Raw genomic sequence first — 20,705 nt, 5'->3', positions numbered from 1 at the left:
TCCGATCAAGCAACTCATGTTCGTGATTTAACTGCTCGTTCAATAAACGATTTCCAGCTGAAGTAGAGCCATAATCAGAAGGAAGAGGAAGTTTGAAGCGGTCTAATGACATGGAATATCTCTCAAGAAGCCACTGTAACTCTCAAAGGACCAAGCTTTTAACTATATCTTCATGAATGTAAATGTTGGTAGTCTGCAACTATATTTGGAAGTTATAATATATATCATCGGCCATCATTTTCCAAGTCTTATCAAAGAGAGCTGCACAGTCAGACACATCACAGAACACCAGAATGATGATAAAGAGAGATCTAAGACTCCAAGAAGGGGCCCACAATGAAGCATCTATCATAGCATTCTCCCATTTCCTATCATCCCCTAACAACCTCCTAGCCTTACAAGCATCGCGAAAGGTTTTGTGCAAAACACTATTCACTGTTCTCAAGTCCAAAAAAGAATGAGCCCCTTTACAAACTATCAACAAAGTACGTAGGAAAAATAACTCACCAGTGTTAGGACTCATATAAGACAACCTGCCTATTGTACGACATCGTCTCGTCCATATTTTTTTCCTCTAAATCCCAAACCCAAGACTTAGAAAAATCTAAGTAAGTCAAGTTCCTTGCATCTGGAAAAAAGAATTAGCAGCAACCCATTCGATTAACATGGTACACCTGGAGCAAGGATTGTCAAGTATAGATTTTATTGTTGCGTTATCCCTGAAATAAATAGGATTTTGAGAAGGCAAATGCACCATTAAATGAAGCACAGCTGGATTTCTTTCATGAATGGGGAAATCAGTTAGCCTCCAAAAAGCTTCATAAGCTGAAAGATACCTACAATCCAAATATGCCTTGATTTCATTAGTTGGAGGCGCACGACTACGAATAAAGCTTATCTCAGATTGAGCAACATGACAAGTATTAGAGCCATTAGAATGATTTTCCACTACAGCTTTTGCTCGATCAGGCCCTTTATGTATATATTTAAATAAATACTTCATCAAATTCCCATGGTTGCAAATTTGGACATTAATGTGGGCCTGATACTTAACAATTAAATCCCTATTAAATGGCACAACAAAATTGTTGTCTAAAAGTTCATTTGTAGCACATCTTAATCCTGACTCCCTCCTCTTATAAACAGCAAAACCATTTCTGTCTGTCGTCGTCCTAGGACAAAAGGTCTTTAGGAATTTTTTTGGAACATATGTCATCCTTCATGCAAGGTGCAGTAGGATTAGCAACACCACATGGACCATGCATCATATAATTTGAAATAACTGCATACCCAACAGGATCAACAGCAGGGTCTGAAAGCTCAGAACTAATAAATCTATCAACTATGCTTGGCATTGCATCTTCAAATTCACAAGTTAACCAGACAATCATATGAACATGTGGAAGGCCTCTTTTCTGGAATTCCACACTATGCATATCTATACACAACGAAGAAAAAGATTTTGGTTTAATAAAAAAAAAAAAGAACATGACACCTCATTTGAAAATATAGCCAAACTTTGAAATCTAATACTAAAAAAAAAATACTTGTAATAGAAGCTCTAAAAAACTATTTTTTTGATTATATCCTCCCTAAAAGCTTTCAACTTCATCCTAAACACCCTACTAACAACATCAGGTTTGTCAACAGCAGCTGTTCCTATTGAATCAGCAAAAGCCTCCACAATTTCTGGCCAATTTGTATTGCACGTGAAAGTAATGAATAAATGCGGAAATCCATATTCACGATAGACAGACATAGAATCACGATAATTTTTTTATCATGTATCTAGGAGTCCCAGTAACGCTGGACGATAGCACAATCCTCTTCCCAATGCCGCGAGCATTTGTCTCTCCCCTCAAATAAGCATCCGCCACACCACTAAGAAAATCAACTCGGAGTTTAGTCTGATTATGCCAAATATATTCAAGCCTTGAATTCTCAATGTTGCTAAAACAATGACTATATATTGCTGCAGCAAATGGCCACCAAGTTGAAGAGTAGGAGTAGGACCAAGCCTATGCATAAGAATATATCTATAAAATTCTTGTTGGGTAACAAACGATCTCTTAACAACCTGACTAGTGGCAGGAACAACATACAAAATATTCAACCTAAATCCATCCTCCCCATATGGAAAAAGCAAGGGAAATTGCATTGCCATGGCTAACGGCTGCAACTCACTCACACGTTGCAAATTATGCTCCTTATGTTGCACAATAAGATCCCTCCCATTGTATTACCACTAAAATCACCCACTATAAGTCCGACAATTTCAGGTGCGGTCGGGAGCTCATATTGCAAGCCATCTGACCGATGATCACAAATGAGACACAACCTTAAAGGTCTATATTGGTCCTCAAGAAACATATCCCTAACTATCCTAAAATACTTACCAATTTCATTAATATGATCAAACATACACAACAAATCTCGAACAATATCCTTATCCAACCCCCCATCATCGGAAGAATTAGATCTCAACACACTGGCAAGATTGCGAACCTCATTGGCAATGTCAAATATATACATCTGAGCGTACTTGGGCCTCTCATCATTAGGTGGCAATAAAGAACTAATTCTATGATAACTACCGCCATATATTTTGTACACATAAGGACCAGGTGTATCGTTGATTGAGTGGATAATTTTCGCTCCACAAGAAATGAAGCTATACCCAGAATTGTATTCCCTAATCTTTTGACGGAAATGTTCTAGACACAGGACTCCCATGAGGATCCAAAAGCCCCTTTAAAGGCCGAGGAGGTTCAGGAAATAAAGGCAGCATAACCCTTCCTTGCTGGCAACACAAAGTAAATTTGGCAATGCTAGTCGTGAAAGCGTGCTCGGATCTCTCCTAAACTCAATTAATAGAGCCACAGTAGACACAGACAGAATTAAGCAGTCTAAGATAATGTACATTTTTAGTGGACTCGGAGGGCATGAGATTCAGCCGACTCCGAACCCTCTTGCCTAACCCTGAAGAAGTAGAAGTTTCAAAAGCAGCGGAAGGTAGAGCAACAGAATATACATTTTCAAAGGACTAAAAAGACATAGAATTTGTCCCACGCCAATCATTTGCACGTAATCCATCATTCATTGCGCTAGAATGACAAACAACTGGCTACTGGGCAGAAGGTGTAGAAATAGAAGGGCGCGGAGCAGACTGAATAGAACGGGGAGTGGAGAACTATGAGGAAATGCAAGACCATCATTCCTCGCAGAGGAACGCGGCCCATGTCTGGAGCGGTGCAAAACTGGTTGAACACCAGAAATTGAAGTTAGAGAAGAACAAGATGAAGACTCGCCAGCGAATTAACATTTAATTGTAGAGATTTTACGATTTTGCCTAGATTACTTATCGGGATGAACTATAATGAATCCTATACTATATTCATAGAACATACACCATTAATCGTTAATATCTGCAATTCTACAATATAAATTTATTGTAAAAAGAACCGAGCACCAAAAAGGAAAGAACAACTAATATTTTACTGGAGCGTGTAAAATCCTGACAGCGATATCGGAAGAATATCCGAGAACCAAATAGGACCTGGAGGGAAAAAATGAGCATTGTAAAATATTGAATAAAAAGAAGCTACACATTAACTAAAACTTAGCAGACTTAGGAGAAATTAGAAATAAAGTACTACACTAACAGTGGACATGCAATCATTATAATCGGCAAAGAACCATAAACACAATTATTATAGAGGAAAGTGAGGCAAAAGTTGCAAAACATGAAAGAGTCTCAAATGAAATCATACAATTAAGAAATTAGCTTGCTGTTACACTCATATGACTATTGAAAGCAAATCAAAAGCTACTAATCATTAGTTTAAAACTCATCAGACATCAAAGTTATACCTAGACAATGCTACACATCCAACAAAACATAATAAAGAATGTCAAACTCTTTCTTTCCTATTCGTTATCGTCTGGTATAGAAAACACTATACTTATTTCAGGCAGGCAGTTTCTGAGAGCAAATGCGTAACTTCCCAACGAAGAAATAAAAATCAACTCAACATGTAAGATTAAGGAAGCTGCTCCTCCGACACACGTCTTTTACAAAATAACTTATCATCCCACTAAAAAAATGAATGAAGATAAAATCAATAATGTCGAACCAACACAGCAGCCAAATTAAGCATCCAACGCGTTTTTTGCGGGACAAAATTCTCATCTCATTCACTTAGAATGAGTAGACAAACATATGATTTAATTGAGAAAAAAACCCTTAAAAAATGAGATTGTATCAAGGACGTTAGAATAAATTCAAATGATATGGAAAGTAAATCTTATGGCCTATTTTAATTGACCCAAAATGAAAGGACACAAGCAATACAAACTTTTTTCTATTGCATTTATACAGGTTTAAGATAACTCATACTTACGTTAATTTGAAAAGATTGGTAAGATTTGTGGGTAAGAAAGACTCCTATGAGATAATTATCCTTAAAATCATGCAGCCAAAATAAATGAAAAAATATAATGAGTTTTGAATATCAATAAATGATGAATCAAATAGGAAAGGACTGAAATGAAGGTGATCTATTGCACTTTAATAGAAGCACTTAATGAGATCATAGTCATATATAAAGCAAAATTTTATTCTAGATTGGTGAATTAAATGGTTGTTGACTAATAAAAATCTTCCAAGATAAAGAGAAGAGGACAAATATTCTCGTAATCTTGCACTCTAAGCTGAAGGACTTCCGATAGAAATACTTGTTACTTAAAAAGGTGTGAAAAGAAAATGGATCATACATCATCCCTAAGCATCATCAAGTTTTGCTTTAAATATGTAATCAAAAGTCTATTTCTTATAAGTCATTCATTATACTCTATATTCTACAGCATACCTTTCTTAAAAGATCCAGTAATAATTTGCTTGAAATTCTGTAAAACAACAAATTGTTGTAAGTGTATAGCATAATCACGAGTAATCTAGAGACGCAAAAAAAACCAACTACATCAAGAAACAATTTTATTTCTCTTTATTATCATCTCTTACTATCACCTAATGCTGTCTTTTTCGAAAATAAAATGGATCATACATCATCCCTAAACATCAAGAGGTTTTGCTTTAAATATATAATAAAAAGCATGTTTCTTATAAGTCATTTATTATTCTCTATATTCTACAACATACCTTTCTTAGAAGATCTGACAGCAATTTCTTCGAAAATAAAATGGATCATACATCATCCCTAAACATCAAGAGGTTTTGCTTTAAATATATAATCAAAAGCCTGTTTCTTATAAGTCATTTATTATTCTCTATATTCTACGGCATACCTTTCTTAAAAGATCCAACAACAATTTCCTCAAAATTCTGTAAAAAAAAAAAAATTGTTATAAGTGTATGGCATAAGCATGAGTAATCTAGGGACATTGACAAGCAAAAAAAACAATTGCATCAAGGGATAATTTTTAATTATGTTTCTGATTTATCAGCAGCCATTTCACTTTATTAACACACATGCCTCATATTCTTGATTCTATAACTATTTTATTAAACGAACAACTCCAAAACAGAAACTATGGCGCTTAGCACGCCTACAAACGAAAACATAAACTAACTGAAAGCTAGACCACAGTTGAAAGATGGGTAGGAAAAGTCATGAAATAAAAAAGAAGCATTCATAACGTAAGAATTTACTAATAACTGACAGTTGGATCCCATCCCGCCAGCGAATTAACATTCAATTGTAAAGATTTTACGGTTTTGCCTAGATTAATTATCGAGGTGAACTATAATGAATCCTATACTATATTTATAGACTAGACACCATTAATTGTTAATATCTGCAATTCGAAAATATCACTTTATTGTAAAAGGAACCGAGCACCAAAAAGGAAAGAACAACTAACATTTTACTGGAGCGTGTAAAATCCCAACGACGATATCAGAAGAATATCCGAGAACCAAATAGGACCTGGAGGGGAAAAAATGAGCATTGTAGAATATTGAATATAAAGAAGCTACACATTAACTGAAACTCAGTAGACTTAGCAGAAAATAGAATTAAAGTACTACACTAATAGTGGACATGCAATCAATATAAATCAAAAGTTACTGATCATTAGTTTAAAACTCATCAGACATCAAAATTATACCTAGACAATGTTACACCACCAACACAGCATGATAAAGAATGTCAAACTCTTTCTTTCCTATTCGTTATCGTCTGGTATAGAAAACACTGCACATATTTTCAGGCAAGCAGAAACACAGCAGCTAAATTAAGTGGTACAAAAGAACACCTGGTTGTTCTGCCACCAAAAGGAAATAAAATGAATTTAATTCTTCATCGAAAACAAACAGAACAACGAAAACAAAGCTAATAACTTGGGGTAGTGTAAAACACAGAATCAAAATAAGAATCAAAATAATACAGCACATTTCTCTTAGGAGAACGAAGTATTTGCCATCGCGGCGCTTAGAATAACTACCACAGTATGGACTGTGATAAGGAAAATCATATCCTACACAGTCCATAATCTGATCGAGAGAGGTCATTACAATAGCCGCGAGAAGGTAGCTCAAACACGGTGTTAAACCAGAAATTGCTGGTTGAGCTTTTAATATGAAAGAAAAGTTCATAAGCATGAGAAGAAGTAAGTTTGGCAAGGGTGAGAAATTATCAGCTATGGCAACAAAGATCCCCAAGCTACAAAATAATATGGTCATAAGTTGACAGTGGGCAATATTAAATTTCATTACGCAATGGTCTGACAATTAAATTGCTGAGATCAAATCGATGCCAGAAATAACTTTTTTTGAATAACTACATAAAAATACACAAAATTATCATTTTCCAGTCAGATAGAGGATAACCAAAGTCAATATCCTTTTCCAATCACAAAAACACATAAAATCAATATTATACAATCATCAAACCTGCATCAAGCAGCCCATCAACAATCGATCATAAAAAATGACCAAATAACAATTAATTCTATTAAACGATAAGCAGATTTGCATAAAAAACAAGAATCTGGATTTCTATAGGGATGTAAAAAACTCTCTTCCTTTGTTATACATTATATACTATCTATGGAGAGAACCCTAAAGAAAAGACTAAAAAAATGCTAAAGACTCGATTTTCGTAAAGCATAATGACCTAGCCGGAGTAATATATGGCTGCCGGACGAAATATGACATGGAAGGATCTAAAATCTGGCTATGATAAAAAAAGACATCCTAAGAAAGTTACAGTAATTTGAATGACTCAAAAACTAATAAGAAAAACTCGACTTATGGCTCTTCTAATCTACGGCTGGATTTCTAAGCGGCTAATCGAGCAATGTGCGGAAATGGGTAATTTTGGATAATCTAATCTACGATTCATGCTGAGAGCTATACATATCCAAAAAAAAAATATAGAATGGAGCATTTCATATATTATAGGGTTTAACTTTCGGACAGTGAAAAAAGCCTAAAACGAAGGTAAAAGAGAGACTAAGAGAAATGGGCGAGAAGGAGAGATTTTGATGTTCACTCACTCAAGCACCAAGGTTGGGCGGAAATCTCACCTGATTTCTGCCATTTCACAAGAAAGGGTATAGAAAGTGAATAAATGCTTGGCTAAGGCTACCAATTTTCATTCAACTTCAACTGACGTACACAAATGACAAAGTTTTGCGCCTAAAAAGCAAGTCTTGCCGGCCAAGTATTCATCATGAACATGAAATTGCATTTTTGAGACCACAACATGTCCCTTTCCTTCAGAATTTACTGCTAAAGTCGCATATTGTAGGAAAGTAAAATAACCAACTAAGAGTGTCATGTGGCTTAATCCATATTAGCCAAGACTAAAGCCACGTGAGTCACTTAGATATTTGCACGTCACCACAACCTGGTGACTGCCATACTGGCATAAGTTGGCACATGGCATCACAACGTCACCAACCACGCCACGTCACCAAAAATGAAAATCACACAAATAAGAGATATAGAGTATTTTTTCATATAATTTGATCTCGGTGTAGTCGAGACATGATTTGCTCTTAGCCTTTGAGCTTTCGATATTTCTCATAGCTAAATCACTTAGAGAAGTTGGAGATGGACCTCCATCACCAATAGCAGACCTAAATCGAAAATGACCAACTCCATATCGCACAAAAACATGATCGATCAATTTGTCATGAACTCAGCCAACAATTAACAAATTAATAAAGTAATAAATTACCAGAATACATGTATAAACACACAGGCAACTCCCAATAAAATCATAACAGTGACCATTACTTTAATCATGGTTAACACGAAATCAAAACCCATACTGCACCAAAAAGAAAGAAAACAACAATTTAACATAAAACTCAAACAAAAAACAAACAATGAGCAGAGAAAGCAATTACCTATTCTAAATCGACTGCCCAAAACCTGAAGAAAGCAGATGAACTTTGCGAAGGAAAAGAGAGAAAAAAATAACAAAATTCAACATAAAATTCAAATTAAAGGAAAAAAAAAGGAAAAAGTGGAGTCCTACACCGAAGACAAACACACTTATCAGTACAAACCTCCTTGAAAATCGATGGGAGAAAGCTCAAAAGAAAGCACAATTGGCGAAAATGAATGATCAAAATAGGGAGGTCAAAATACGAAGATGAGAGAAGAAGAGAAAATAAGTTAAAAACGGAGTGGCTAAAACTCAAATAGAAGAGAGAGAAGAACGCACTTTCTGAAATTATGCAAAAAGAAAAATACAATGTGCCAAATAATCTGACGGCCAAAAGAAAAGGTCAATAGATCTAAAGCTGAATAAAAAAACAACTCAGCTTAATACAATGAGATGAGATGCAGGCAATAAAAGCCCAAAAACGTAAGCTCTAGATCAATCAAATAAGCACAATGAAGGTACTGGATTAAATGACTATTCATATACCGTTCATTGCTCCATGGATGGTTAAGATTAGCTGTTATTGGAAATCCAAAGGCTCAAAATCAAAAACTGTTCATTCACTGTTGATCAGGTGAAGCAAAATCAGTATTTTTTTAGACTGTTCATTGCTCCATGGATGGCTAAGATTAACTATTGTTGGAAATCCAAAAGTTCAAAATCGAGACTGTTCATTCACTGTTGATCGGGTGAAGCAAAATTAGTGTTTCTTGGGGACTAATAACTAATAATCAAATTTTAGGAATTACACTAGAATATATACAGCATGGAATTATGAGTAATTGACTAGAATTCTAAAGTAAGACCGAGGGCATTGAATAATTTCCCTTACGTAAAATCTCCTCCGAGAAACCAGCTGGATTACAGCCTGTAAACAAACAAAAATCTCTTTCTTTCCTAGTATTTCTTATTCCAGATACCATACCCCCACCCGTCTTCTTCCTCTACAACTCTACTATACATACAATACAAACAGGCAGCGACTTATATATCTTTGCGAATAATCAAATTGATATTTAGTTTTGAAGAACAACCCAATCGAATACTCACAATGGATCCGTGCCCTTTCGTACGGATTCTGATCGGTAACTTAGCCATCAAGTTTCCCGCCGTCTCTGCAACAACTACGTCGTCTTCTTCTTCTTCTTCCTCCTATTTTTGTAAGATTAAATTAGATAATCTCCCTCACCAGCAAGCAACGATTCCATTGGTTGACCGGGATTTTCAGGACCCAGAACCCAGCTCCGTCTCCCAATCAATCGGCGGTTGTTTTAATCTCAACAAGTCTCAGCTCGATCGAATTCTTCACAACAACAAGAAAACCAATCCTCCTTCGATAAAGATTGAAGTCTACAAAGAATCATCATCTTCTTGTAGTTCTACAAGTAATAACGGCAAGTTACTTGGAATCTTTCAAGTCAAATTGGATCTGAGAGGGGCAGAGAACAAACCCTGTGAAATTTTCAGTGGTTGGATTCCTATTAAGAAAAACAAATCGGAGTTGTTCGTCAGTATCAAATCAGAGCCTGATCCTAGATTTGTTTTCAAGTTTGGAGGCGAGCCTGAAACGAGTCCTCAGGTTTTTCAGATTCAGGGAGGTTCCCAACAGGCTGTTTTCACTTGCAATTTCTCTTGCCGGAATTCTTCTGATCGAAATAATTTGTGTTCTAGGTGAGTTTGAATTTTCCAATTTTGGGTCATTTAATGTTTCCATAATGTCGAAATTGATCCTTTTATTTTTGAAACCATCCAAATTAACCCTTATTATTTATTGCTTTACAGGCCATCGATATCGGAATCATCAAAAGATCAGTTCTCAAAAGAAAGAAAAGGTTGGTCCATTACTGTACACGACTTATCAGGATATCCAGTAGCGATGGCATCGATGGTTACCCCATTCGTGCCATCTCCCGGCTCAGACCGAGTCAGCAAGTCGAACCCCGGAGCATGGCTCATTCTCCGACCGAGCCAAGCCACGTGGAAACCGTGGGGCCGCCTCGAGGCCTGGCGCCGCGACCGATCCACAGTCGGTTACCGTTTCCACGACACCAGTAGCACCACCATTGTCGATTCCTTCCTAAGCAAGAAATCCGGAGGAAAATTCAGTATCGACATCACAAATAACGTTACCAATATCACTCCATTTACAAGCCCTCAGAGCAGCTGCGATTTCGGGTCATGGACAGATACCGGGTCAAGACCGAGCTCGAGACCCGGATCAGGCTCCGGTTCTGATTTCGGATTCGGGTTACATCCATACAAAGGATTTGTGATGTCATCAACGGTGGAAGGTGTGGCGAAATGTAGCAAGCCTGAAGTGGAGGTCGGAGTTAAGCACGTGAGTTGCACGGAGGATGCGGCCGCGTTTGTGGCATTGGCAGCTGCCATGGATTTAAGCATGGATGCTTGCTTGTCTTTCTCTCATAAACTGAGGAAAGAGTTGAGACACACTGCAAATGAGTCTTAAATTCGTCGTTTCAAGTTATTTCAGTCTGTCTTTTTTTTGCACGTCATTTGAGTTTGTTAATTTCGTTGCGGAGAATATTTTTTTTCCAAGAGCAGGAAGTTAGATCGAGTGTATACGAATTTTTTTGTATAGGAATTAAGGATTTGAATATACTATTTTTTTGAAGTTGGATTTGAATTAGAATAATGAAACTGTTTTTTCTTCAACTTAGTGAGTATTCTCAGTTGATATTTTCTTTTTCATATCGATATATTCTCTGTCAATTGGCAATGTGTAAGGATCCAATGTTTTCTTACTTGGATCTCGTCAAATGGCAGAACTTTTATTTTATTTATTTATTGCCAGATATGAATATGCAGAGAGGTCAGGGAGGTTTTTCTTTTTTTTTATAATAATTAAAAAAATATCGAAAAAAACCATTTTTTACATGAATATTATTTCTTAAATCGAAATTTGCCAAGAACTGAACTAATTATCAATTGAGATAAAAACTAAATAAAGTATTATTGTTTAAAAATTGTGAAATAAATGGAGCATATAATAACTCTTTTTTTTTTCTCTTTGAAGTTCAACATATAATAACTTGATGAGAGTTTAGATGAAGAGATTAGTTAGATGGAAATATTCGTCATTCCGTCTTTAATTAATTGTTATTTTTTGATATTTTATATAGATTAAAAAAATTAAAATAGAAATAGTAATTTGATTAATATAATTTTAGCATATGTAAATGTATTGAAAAAACAAATTAGTGTCAATCTAATTTTGATAAAATTTTATATGGGATATCTTCATTATTTTTTCTAAAAAATAAATCAAATATGTTCCACGTATGTTGTAGATAAATGTTAGATAATCACTTATAAAATTTGATTGTAAAATAAATTTAAAAATTATGTCTTGAAATTAGTTGTTTAATATATATATATATAATACAAATACACGAAAGTAAGGAAGCCGATAAAATGAGAAAAACATACTTTTTTTTTTTTCTGAAGTTCAACACGTAAATTTTATTAAGCCGTAAGACAATCCAAACGAGCTACAAAATCCACCATCGGTGGAATAGAGCAATGATCAAAGGAAATATGAGGAAAATATAATAGGAAAATGAAAGTACGTCAATTCATGGACTACCTTATTACCAGATCTACGAATAAACTAAAATTACAATTTTAAAACAGAGTTGTAGCCTTTTGTTTGATATTGTCAATCAAATTTCCAACAGCCAAGAATGATCTTTTTGAAGAGTTTAAAGCATCAATGAGAACCTTGCAATCGCCTTCAAGAATGATATCACCAATCTGACTAGTAATTACAAATTCTAAGGCCTTAAGAGCAACAACAGTTTCGGATTGAAGAGCGGATTCAGTTCTTCCAACTATACCACTTGCAGCCTTAACTATGCGCCCAAGATGATCTTTAGTTACAACACCATAACGATTACTAACATTGTATAAAAACGTGGCATCAAAATTGATTTTATAAACCTCTATTTTTAGAGGTCTCCAGACTTAGAAAGGTAAGACAAATTTTTGTGGTACAGGATTTCCATCGGCAACAGTCAATAAACACAAACTAGCCTGCCATTTTTTGCATCCAATAACAGCAGAGCATAATACGAAACAATTTCCTCTAAATATGCAATCGTTCCAATTATTCCAAATCCACAACAATCCAACAATGAAAAATTTCAAATCATCCAACGATAAAAATTCAAATACATTATTAAGTCAGAATTGAGATGGAGAAGAAATAAACCCGAAGATATTAATATATCAAAATTCTACCAAAATGATGCAGCCCATAAACAATCTCTGAATAAATGAATCATAGATTCATTGTGGTCGAAACAAACTTCAGAATACAATGGAATGTCCATTCCACGAGAAATCAAAGTTTCCCTTATAGAGATAATGCCCACGACAAACTTTCCAAACAAAAAATTTTATTACCTTAAATTCCAGACAAACTTTCCCAAACTGAAAAACATACTATTTATCAAAATGACATTATACTTGGAGGCAATTTTATTTTTATTTTTATTTTTCAAAATTGGCACTTAAATAATACGGACGGAGAGAGTATGAGACAGGAAATTTCATAAAAAATTAGAATAGTAATCTCCTCTTTTTGGAAAAAATCTCAAATAATTCAAAAACCTAATAAAAGTTCGAACTGAAAAAAACATCTGATTAAAATGGAATTACTTGAACTAATTACGTTCGCATTATTATTATGTTTTTATAGCGAATCAAACATTATCCATTTATTTATTTTGATCGGAACATAAAACATGTGTTGGATTATGTTATTGTAGAATGTAAATGCCACGTGTTTACATGCAATCCAATTAATTGGTTCCCGCAAAAATCAAACGTCTCCTCTGCCACACACAAACTGAAAATGCAAACTTGAATAAAACTTGTGTAAAGCAAAAACTACTCATGTGTGAGAAAATAAGCAGAACATCATCATCTCTATGAGCCTCAGCACTATGTGGGACACCATTTCTTGCTATCGAACTTCAAAGGTAACCTCCATTAATTTCTTGCTATCAAAAGGAACTTCAAAGATAAGTCATGTTAGTTCCTCAATCGAATCAATCATTGCTAATTCCTTGTTCGTTTATAGGGATTTGACTTTGCTCAACATCATATCCCAATTCGACCTCCATCGCATGCTAAATCATCACCTTCTTCCAATTGTAAAATCGCCAACACTCGTCGTCACCTGCTGCTTTTGAGTTCATCGTCGGCCTCTCAGATAAATTATGGGAGCAAACTTAGGTTTTCTGTCTCCAAAAGTTCATTCGGTAGCTCCATTTCCTCAATTTATGGCTCTTCCCGCCGGGAACGAGCTGGGGTATTGGCGGCGCTAGAGGTTGCTTCTGCAGTTGAAGTTATTAATGATTTAGGATTGGACACTTTGACGTTTCTGGCTGTAACTGTCGTCGTTGTTCCAGCCTTCAAGTTACTTAAAGCTAGCCCTGTAAGGAGGATATTATACTAGTTTCATTACTCGTCAATTCTTTCTTTCTTTCATTTGTTTTTTTTTTCTGTAAGCATTGGCTGTTAGATTTTCCCATCTATTGCATGATTATCCAAAGGGTTTCTTGTTTGTAAAGAAGAACAAAATACTTTTTGAATTCATTAATTTTCAGAGGGATTCTTCAATCTATCTCTTTTATGATGTCCTTCAGTATCAATGACAAGTTAGCCTTGTCTGTATGAATAGTCCATGTTTTCTCTTCTTTCGTGATGCGTATCCCAGAATTTCTGTTATGGAATAATAGTCAGAAGCTGCTGATTTCATGTAGTAATTATGAACTTAATTATTGCCTTAATTCTCATTGAACAAATTGTTTGTTGTGTTTTAGATCCTTGGCTTCTTTTTAGCGGGGGTTGTGCTCAACCAGTTTGGTTTGATAAGAAATCTTACTGATGTTAAAGTGCTGTCAGAATGGGGGATCCTATTTTTGGTAAGTTCAATCATCTGTCTGCTTCTTATAATCTGCTGATACTGTCATTCTTTTTGTCTAACTGTGTGTATGTCGGAGTATTGCATAATGTCATAATTTACGAATAAAGTTTGGGCTAATACTCCTTTTCAGCTGTTTGAGATGGGTTTGGAGCTTTCCCTAGGACGTTTAAAAGCTCTTGCGAAATTTGCTTTTGGCATGGGATTGACTCAGGTAAGAGTCATAAAATTATTAATATTATTGCTTCATCCTACGCGAGTTTCTGAAGTTTTGTCTCATCTTTCTTATTCAACCTTCTTTCTGTATTTGAAGGTTGTGTTATCTACTCTTGCTTTCACAGCATTTGAACTTCCCCCTAATGGTGCCATTGGAACAAAAATTCTGGAGTTCCTTTTCCACTCAAGGCCGGATTTGGTAAGATTATATTCAATGCAACCTTATAACTGTACTTTGATATAGACTACTAGATATGTGCCCTTTTTGGAGAAAATGAATTTTGTCAGACTCTGGAATTGCAAGTTGGTGTGTAGAGTGCAAGTTTGTAATGTTTTTTGAAAAGTCCCATGTTATAGTTTTACATTCTTTTACTTGAACTTTTACATCAAATGACTTTGTGCTCTTTCACTTTGCTTGATGTCCAAGTAGCAATTATGGGCACTTTTGTAATAAACATAGTGCTAAACCGCAATTGGTAAGGTTAAGTAACTAAAGAGTGATGATATATAATTTTGCATTGTCGTCGTTGGTTTATTGTAGGTAAACATCAGAAGCATTGATGAGGCTATAGTGATTGGTGCCGCCCTCTCTCTCTCTTCTTCGGCATTCGTTCTGCAGGTATTTCTAAAGGAATATATCCTCAGATGGTTGTTATCATAAAGCAATCCTATTTGGCATGTATTCCCTCATTTGACCAGTTGAGCTGATCAAACATAGAACTCAGAATGTTATATGTTCAAATAAGGCCTTAGTCGTATGCAGCTTTTGCAGAAATGGGTTCAGACATATACGTTAAAATGAAATAGGACAAACATCAAAGTTTCGAATCCAAAGAGAAGAATAAAAATTATACATTCGGGACCTAAGTGAAATTAATACAAATCGAAGGATATAGATTTTATTTCTCAATTACTTACATGCATAATCTATAGCTACTTGCAGAGAAGGGTGAGCTCCCAACAAGGTTTGGCTCAGCAACTTTGGGAATTCTTCTTTTTCAGGTACATTTTACTTTCATACGTGGATTTACCTTCTCGATATGATTTTCCAACGCCACATCTAATTTTCACAGTGATTATCTTATCTGTCATACAGATAATGCGAGATGAATAACCTTTTAACAAAACCCATTGGTTGTTTCTTCCAGGACATAGCAGTTGTTCCTCTCTTGGTTATTCTTCCAGTTCTGGAGAGCCAGGTATATAGTAGGAGACTTCTTAATTTTGTATAGATTATCTTTTCAACTTGTTTCACCATCCACTGCTCTAGAATGCTTTGTCCTTCTTGTACACCTTCTTCTTTGTGCTTTTGTTGTATGTGTGGAAGAACCTTTTATCCTTTATTCCTTTTACAATCTTCCTCCAGAATTTGGCGGAGGGAAGTATATGGCCAATGCTTGCTAAAGAAAGTTTGAAGGCTTTAGGTGGACTTGGTATACTTTCTCTTGGGGGGAAATATGTTCTTAGACGCTTTTTTGAGGTGAAGATCATGTTTACCCATGATATTATTCATTCTGAGTTTATATTTTGTAACTTTGAGCATACTTTCGTATTGTTCTGACGTTCATTAAGCTTTTAGGTTGTTGCTGAGGCGAGGAGCTCCGAGGCTTTCGTCGCCCTCTGCCTACTAACTGTTGCTGGGACATCCCTCATGACCCAGAAATTAGGGTTCAGTGATACGGTATATTATATATCTTCTCAAAGATGAAGATTGTAACTCGATTATCTTCTATGCACGTAATAATTTCATCGTGCAGCTTGGAGCATTTTTGGCTGGGGCATTATTGGCAGAAACAAATTTCCGAACACAGATTGAAGCTGACATTCGGCCATTTAGAGGCCTATTTCTTGGGTTATTTTTTATGACGACTGGGACTTCAATAGACATGGAGGTATAAAATTACTTGAGAGTTACCATTGTTTATTAGTCTCAATATATCACATATCGTTACTCTTTGCTTTGGGAGATTTTAAATTCCATTGCGATAAGCTAGCATGTGCTTAGAATAAGATGGTCCAAACCTGATCTTGCAAGAAATGTCCGTGATGCAATGGAAACTTTTACATTTACTGCATACTTAGAATACAGAATAGTGTACGGGATTGCAGTTCTAATTGTATCCTGTAAGCTTCTAGTTTGATCATTTAAACAAGTAAAACCACATTTAGTAGCATTCATAAATTTCCTTTGTGTAAGTCACATGTTTTTCTATGCAGGTCCTTCTCCGCGAGTGGCCAAATGTACTCTCACTCTTGGCAGGTTTAATCGTCATCAAGACGCTGATTATTAGTGCAATTGGTCCACGGGTTGGGCTCTCTATAAAAGAGAGTGTCAGAATAGGATTTCTTCTATCCCAAGGAGGGGAGTTTGCATTTGTAGTTTTCTCACTAGCGAACAGGTCAGTTGCAAACGTAAATTGATCTTGAAATAGTCCCTTACAAAGCATTATTCTATTCTTCTAACACTTTTGCCTTTCCTCTCACAGGCTTGGTGTATTGCCACTAGAGCTTAACAAGCTGCTTATAATTGTAGTTGTACTGTCAATGTCATTAACTCCGTTTCTTAATGATGTCGGAAGAAGGGCTGCTGAATTCCTTGATGACAAATTTGAAGGAGAGGAGGTTTGTAATCTGCATTCACTATTGAAGTATATATAGGCCTAGTGTTATTGTTCTTGAGCAATAAGTCAAAACATCCTTAATGTCTTTTTCTTACTTTGTGAAGAAAGAAGATGTCTCGGTGAACTTTGACGCAAGTGAGCCTGTTGTAATCCTTGGATTTGGACAAATGGGGCAGGTAAGCTATTGAGAGTGTCCTTAGTCCTTACAATTGGTACATTTTGAAGACTTTGTAGGAATATTAATATTTATTTTTTCATTAATGCAGGTCCTTGCCAATTTGTTGTCTACCCCTTTGGCATCTGGCGAAAATGTTGGATGGCCTTATGTAGTTTTTGATCTCGATCCGTCCGTTGTCAAGGTCAGTTGTTTCCTTTTAACCATTTATTTTAAATGATTATCCCTGGTGTTGGTGGTAATTATTTTTCGTAAATATTAAGGAACATTAAAAATTTTGCACTTTTGCAGGAATCTAGAAAACTCGGTTTTCCAACCCTGTACGGTGATGGATCACGACCTGAAGTTTTGCAGGCTGCTGGTATTTCCTCCCCAAAAGCTGTTATGGTCATGCACACAGGAAAGAAGAGGACAACTGAAGCTGTTCAAAGGCTTCGCCTCGCATTTCCAGCGGTAATTTTAGTTTAACCCACAAAATACATCATTCTAGTACATCCATTGAAGATACAAATAGAATTGAAGATTCCAAATGGTAATAATTGTGTATGTTACTATAGGTCCCAATTTATGCCAGAGCCCAAGATCTCAAGCATCTCCTGGAGTTAAAGGAAGCAGGCGCGACAGACGCTATTGTTGAAAACGCTGAGGTATCTTTCAAGTAATTTATCTTTATCCGTGTGGTTCAGCCACCAGAAGAATGAATATCTGACTGAGGATTTGTTATTTTTGCAGACAAGTTTGCAGCTTGGCTCTAAACTTTTGACTGGGTTTGGTGTCATGTCTGATGATGTGACCTTCTATAGCCAGATAGTTCGTAACTCGATGGAGTTGCAAGCTCAAGATAAATTAAGCAAGGTTGATGAGCAAGACGTGGATATTATGAAACCACTTCAGGTATGTATATTACTAGTTCTTCATTATGGTTGTTTAGCATTTCTGTTTTCCATGAATGATTATGACCGTGGGTTGACATCCTAGTACGTTTTTGCACTTGAAAAATTACAGTGGAGATTAACTTTTCTTTTTCTTTTTTTTTACTTACAAGATGAGAGTGGCCGACTTGATCGGGACACGAGCCTCTGGGGAAGAAGAATCAGCAAAGCAGATTGAGGCTGCAAAGATAGGAGAATCCTCAGATTCCGATGCCAAAGGAGTTCTATACTGTGAACTTGAAGCAGATTGAATGAAGTGATATTTTTGTTGCTGGCTTCAATTCTTTTGTACAGAGACATGTGAGGCCTTACCCTTTATTCAAAATTTTCGTTACAACCTAAGTATCATCAAGTAGGCAATGATGCTGAAAGCTTAGGAATTATTTTTTCCTTCAATTATGTAATTATAGTCTATAGGTCCCTGAACTTTATCAAAAAGTTTAATAGACGCCTTCTGTTATGAATCTAATCAATTACTTACTTACGGCTGATGTTGCCCTTCAAGACATCTGCTACGGAGATTGTACATGTTTCTGTTCACAGAGCATTAAGTAGGAAACGATTCGGAGCTTCATTCTGGAACTTGTGTAAAATAAGACGGCGGCCATGTTGTAATCTATCTATCTATCTATGTAATTCTGAAGACCAAAAGCTGACGTGGCAGCTCAGATTTCTGTCTTTCACCATTTTTCAATTTAAATTATATATTAAGTCTAACTTTTACGATTAACCACGATTTTGCCATCGAATGTTTTTCCCCAATGAATTCCTCGACCTAAAAAATTAAAACGACGTCGTAGAGACCCTCTATTGGGACCTGGTCCATAAATCCGTTTAAGCTTCTTCCGCTATACCGCCCGCGGTGGGAATACATACAGACCCACTAGGGCCACTAGACCACTACCGACCGCAGGTGAACCACGTCGTCTTCGGGATTACACCGTCGTCGAAGCTCTGGCACCATCGGAAAAACTACACCAAGCTCTGGTACAAGACTGAGAAAATGAGAGGCTTCCTTCCATATTCAATTGCAGGTATTATGTGTTTCAAATTGGATTTGTAGTTCTAGCAGGATTGAGCTTTGTGTATATACTGATTAGATGTTAATGATAATATGCAGTATCTCCCGATGGAGGGGGTTTGGCTGCTTCAACAAGACAACTGCAGAGTTATTGCTTGAAGCAGATAACCCAGTAATAAAGGAACCAAAAGGTATGTAAATCTCAATGATCGAATTCATTTTCTATTTCTAAATTGCAGAGATTTCTGTTAAAACTAAAAAAGGATTTCTTAAGTTTACTTTGTAATTTACTGTTTCCCAGGTTGCAACCGTTCAAGGTCTTACAAGAACAGGTCCTCTACGACTGCCTGCTGCTCGTATAGAACGATATTTCTCTGGGGCAAAAGTTTAACAGCATTGTTTGGTAGATAATCACAAGAATATATTCAATGATGCTTGAGTTCCTTGGTCTGAATACAAATACTATGATGCACAAACTATTGGGATGGATTTTGCATGACAGCAGACATACATGTTGTTTCACTTTTTAGTAATCCGGTTATATATTTTCAGCATGCAATTGTTGTTCACAGTGCTGAGGGTGCTCATCCGTTCCACAAGGCAACAACTATGCCACATGGATTAGCTCTTGGAATGGTTACCAGCTCCCTTCAAGTGATGAGACGTCAAATAGTAGAAGGCATCTTCTAACTCGACTTCATGTCTGTATGGGAGGACAAGTTGCACTCGAACTCATCTTTGGTCGGAACGGTGTCACAACTAGAGCAAGTAATGATCTTAACACTACTATGAAAGCTTGCACAATGTATGGACTTCTTTTATCAACATAAAACGCACCAGTGATAGAGTGTTGTTGTGTAGGATCTAGTTACGGGTTGGTTGATTATAGAACCAATCCAAAAGAGAATATGAATTGAGAAAGAACAAAGAACGGTAAAACTAATGAGTCTTGATAAACTTTAGACTTCATTTTATTAATAACTTATGCAACATATATATATGAAACCTAGACTTGAGCTTCAAGCAAACCCAATTACTAACTTAATAGGAAACAAAGGTCAAATAAGAAACATACTTCTATTTGAAAAAGACTGATCAAAAGAAAAAGGAAATAATATCAAATACTATAACTAATTTATACTAATTAATTATTGAATTAATTAGCACTCATAACATCACTCCCCTCTTGAAGATCGAGTTTGTCCTCAAGCTCGAAGCTCGAATGATGGAAGTCCCCACTAATCAATCAGGATGAAAATTAGGCACGCTGGAGCTCGATGCAAAAGTCTGATATTGGGCTTCTAGCTCGACTCACAGCCTGCATCATTGGGATTTCTTAGAATCTCCAGTATTGCCACCAGATCTAGCAAGTTTTTCTT

The 20,705-nt window shown here is 36.0% G+C and overlaps 2 protein-coding genes across 2 annotated transcripts; both read left to right on the top strand.

The window, feature by feature from the left end:
• Positions 1–9,465: 9,465 nt before the first annotated feature.
• On the top strand, positions 9,466–10,881 carry LOC139881055 (uncharacterized). Its single transcript, XM_071865594.1, has 2 exons — positions 9,466–10,085; positions 10,197–10,881. The coding sequence occupies exons 1-2, from the start codon at positions 9,466–9,468 to the stop codon at positions 10,879–10,881; spliced, it is 1,305 nt and encodes a 434-aa protein (XP_071721695.1).
• A 2,497-nt stretch (positions 10,882–13,378) lies between these two features.
• Positions 13,379–18,556, top strand: LOC139881054 (K(+) efflux antiporter 3, chloroplastic). The gene is made up of 19 exons (XM_071865593.1): positions 13,379–13,414; positions 13,516–13,872; positions 14,261–14,362; positions 14,495–14,575; positions 14,675–14,776; positions 15,119–15,196; positions 15,511–15,579; positions 15,726–15,776; positions 15,944–16,057; positions 16,157–16,258; positions 16,335–16,469; positions 16,795–16,976; positions 17,064–17,199; positions 17,303–17,374; positions 17,465–17,557; positions 17,665–17,826; positions 17,931–18,020; positions 18,106–18,267; positions 18,419–18,556. The coding sequence occupies exons 1-19, from the start codon at positions 13,379–13,381 to the stop codon at positions 18,554–18,556; spliced, it is 2,262 nt and encodes a 753-aa protein (XP_071721694.1).
• Positions 18,557–20,705: the final 2,149 nt, after the last annotated feature.

The sequence above is a fragment of the Rutidosis leptorrhynchoides genome, unplaced genomic scaffold, assembly GCF_046630445.1.
Source record: "Rutidosis leptorrhynchoides isolate AG116_Rl617_1_P2 unplaced genomic scaffold, CSIRO_AGI_Rlap_v1 contig108, whole genome shotgun sequence".
NCBI lineage: Eukaryota > Viridiplantae > Streptophyta > Magnoliopsida > Asterales > Asteraceae > Rutidosis > Rutidosis leptorrhynchoides.
The sequence above is the reverse complement of the archived record's forward strand: the minus strand, read 5'-3'. Positions and strand labels throughout refer to the sequence as shown.

Coding starts and splice junctions, on each gene's coding strand:
- LOC139881055 (XM_071865594.1), top strand. CDS start 9,466: ATGGATCCGTGCCCTTTCGTACGGATTCTGATCGGTAACTTAGCCATC. Junction 10,086..10,196: donor CGAAATAATTTGTGTTCTAG/GTGAGTTTGAAT, acceptor ATTGCTTTACAG/GCCATCGATATCGGAATCAT.
- LOC139881054 (XM_071865593.1), top strand. CDS start 13,379: ATGTGGGACACCATTTCTTGCTATCGAACTTCAAAG. Junction 14,576..14,674: donor TTGGCATGGGATTGACTCAG/GTAAGAGTCATA, acceptor CTGTATTTGAAG/GTTGTGTTATCTACTCTTGC. Junction 15,777..15,943: donor TTCCAGTTCTGGAGAGCCAG/GTATATAGTAGG, acceptor ATCTTCCTCCAG/AATTTGGCGGAGGGAAGTAT.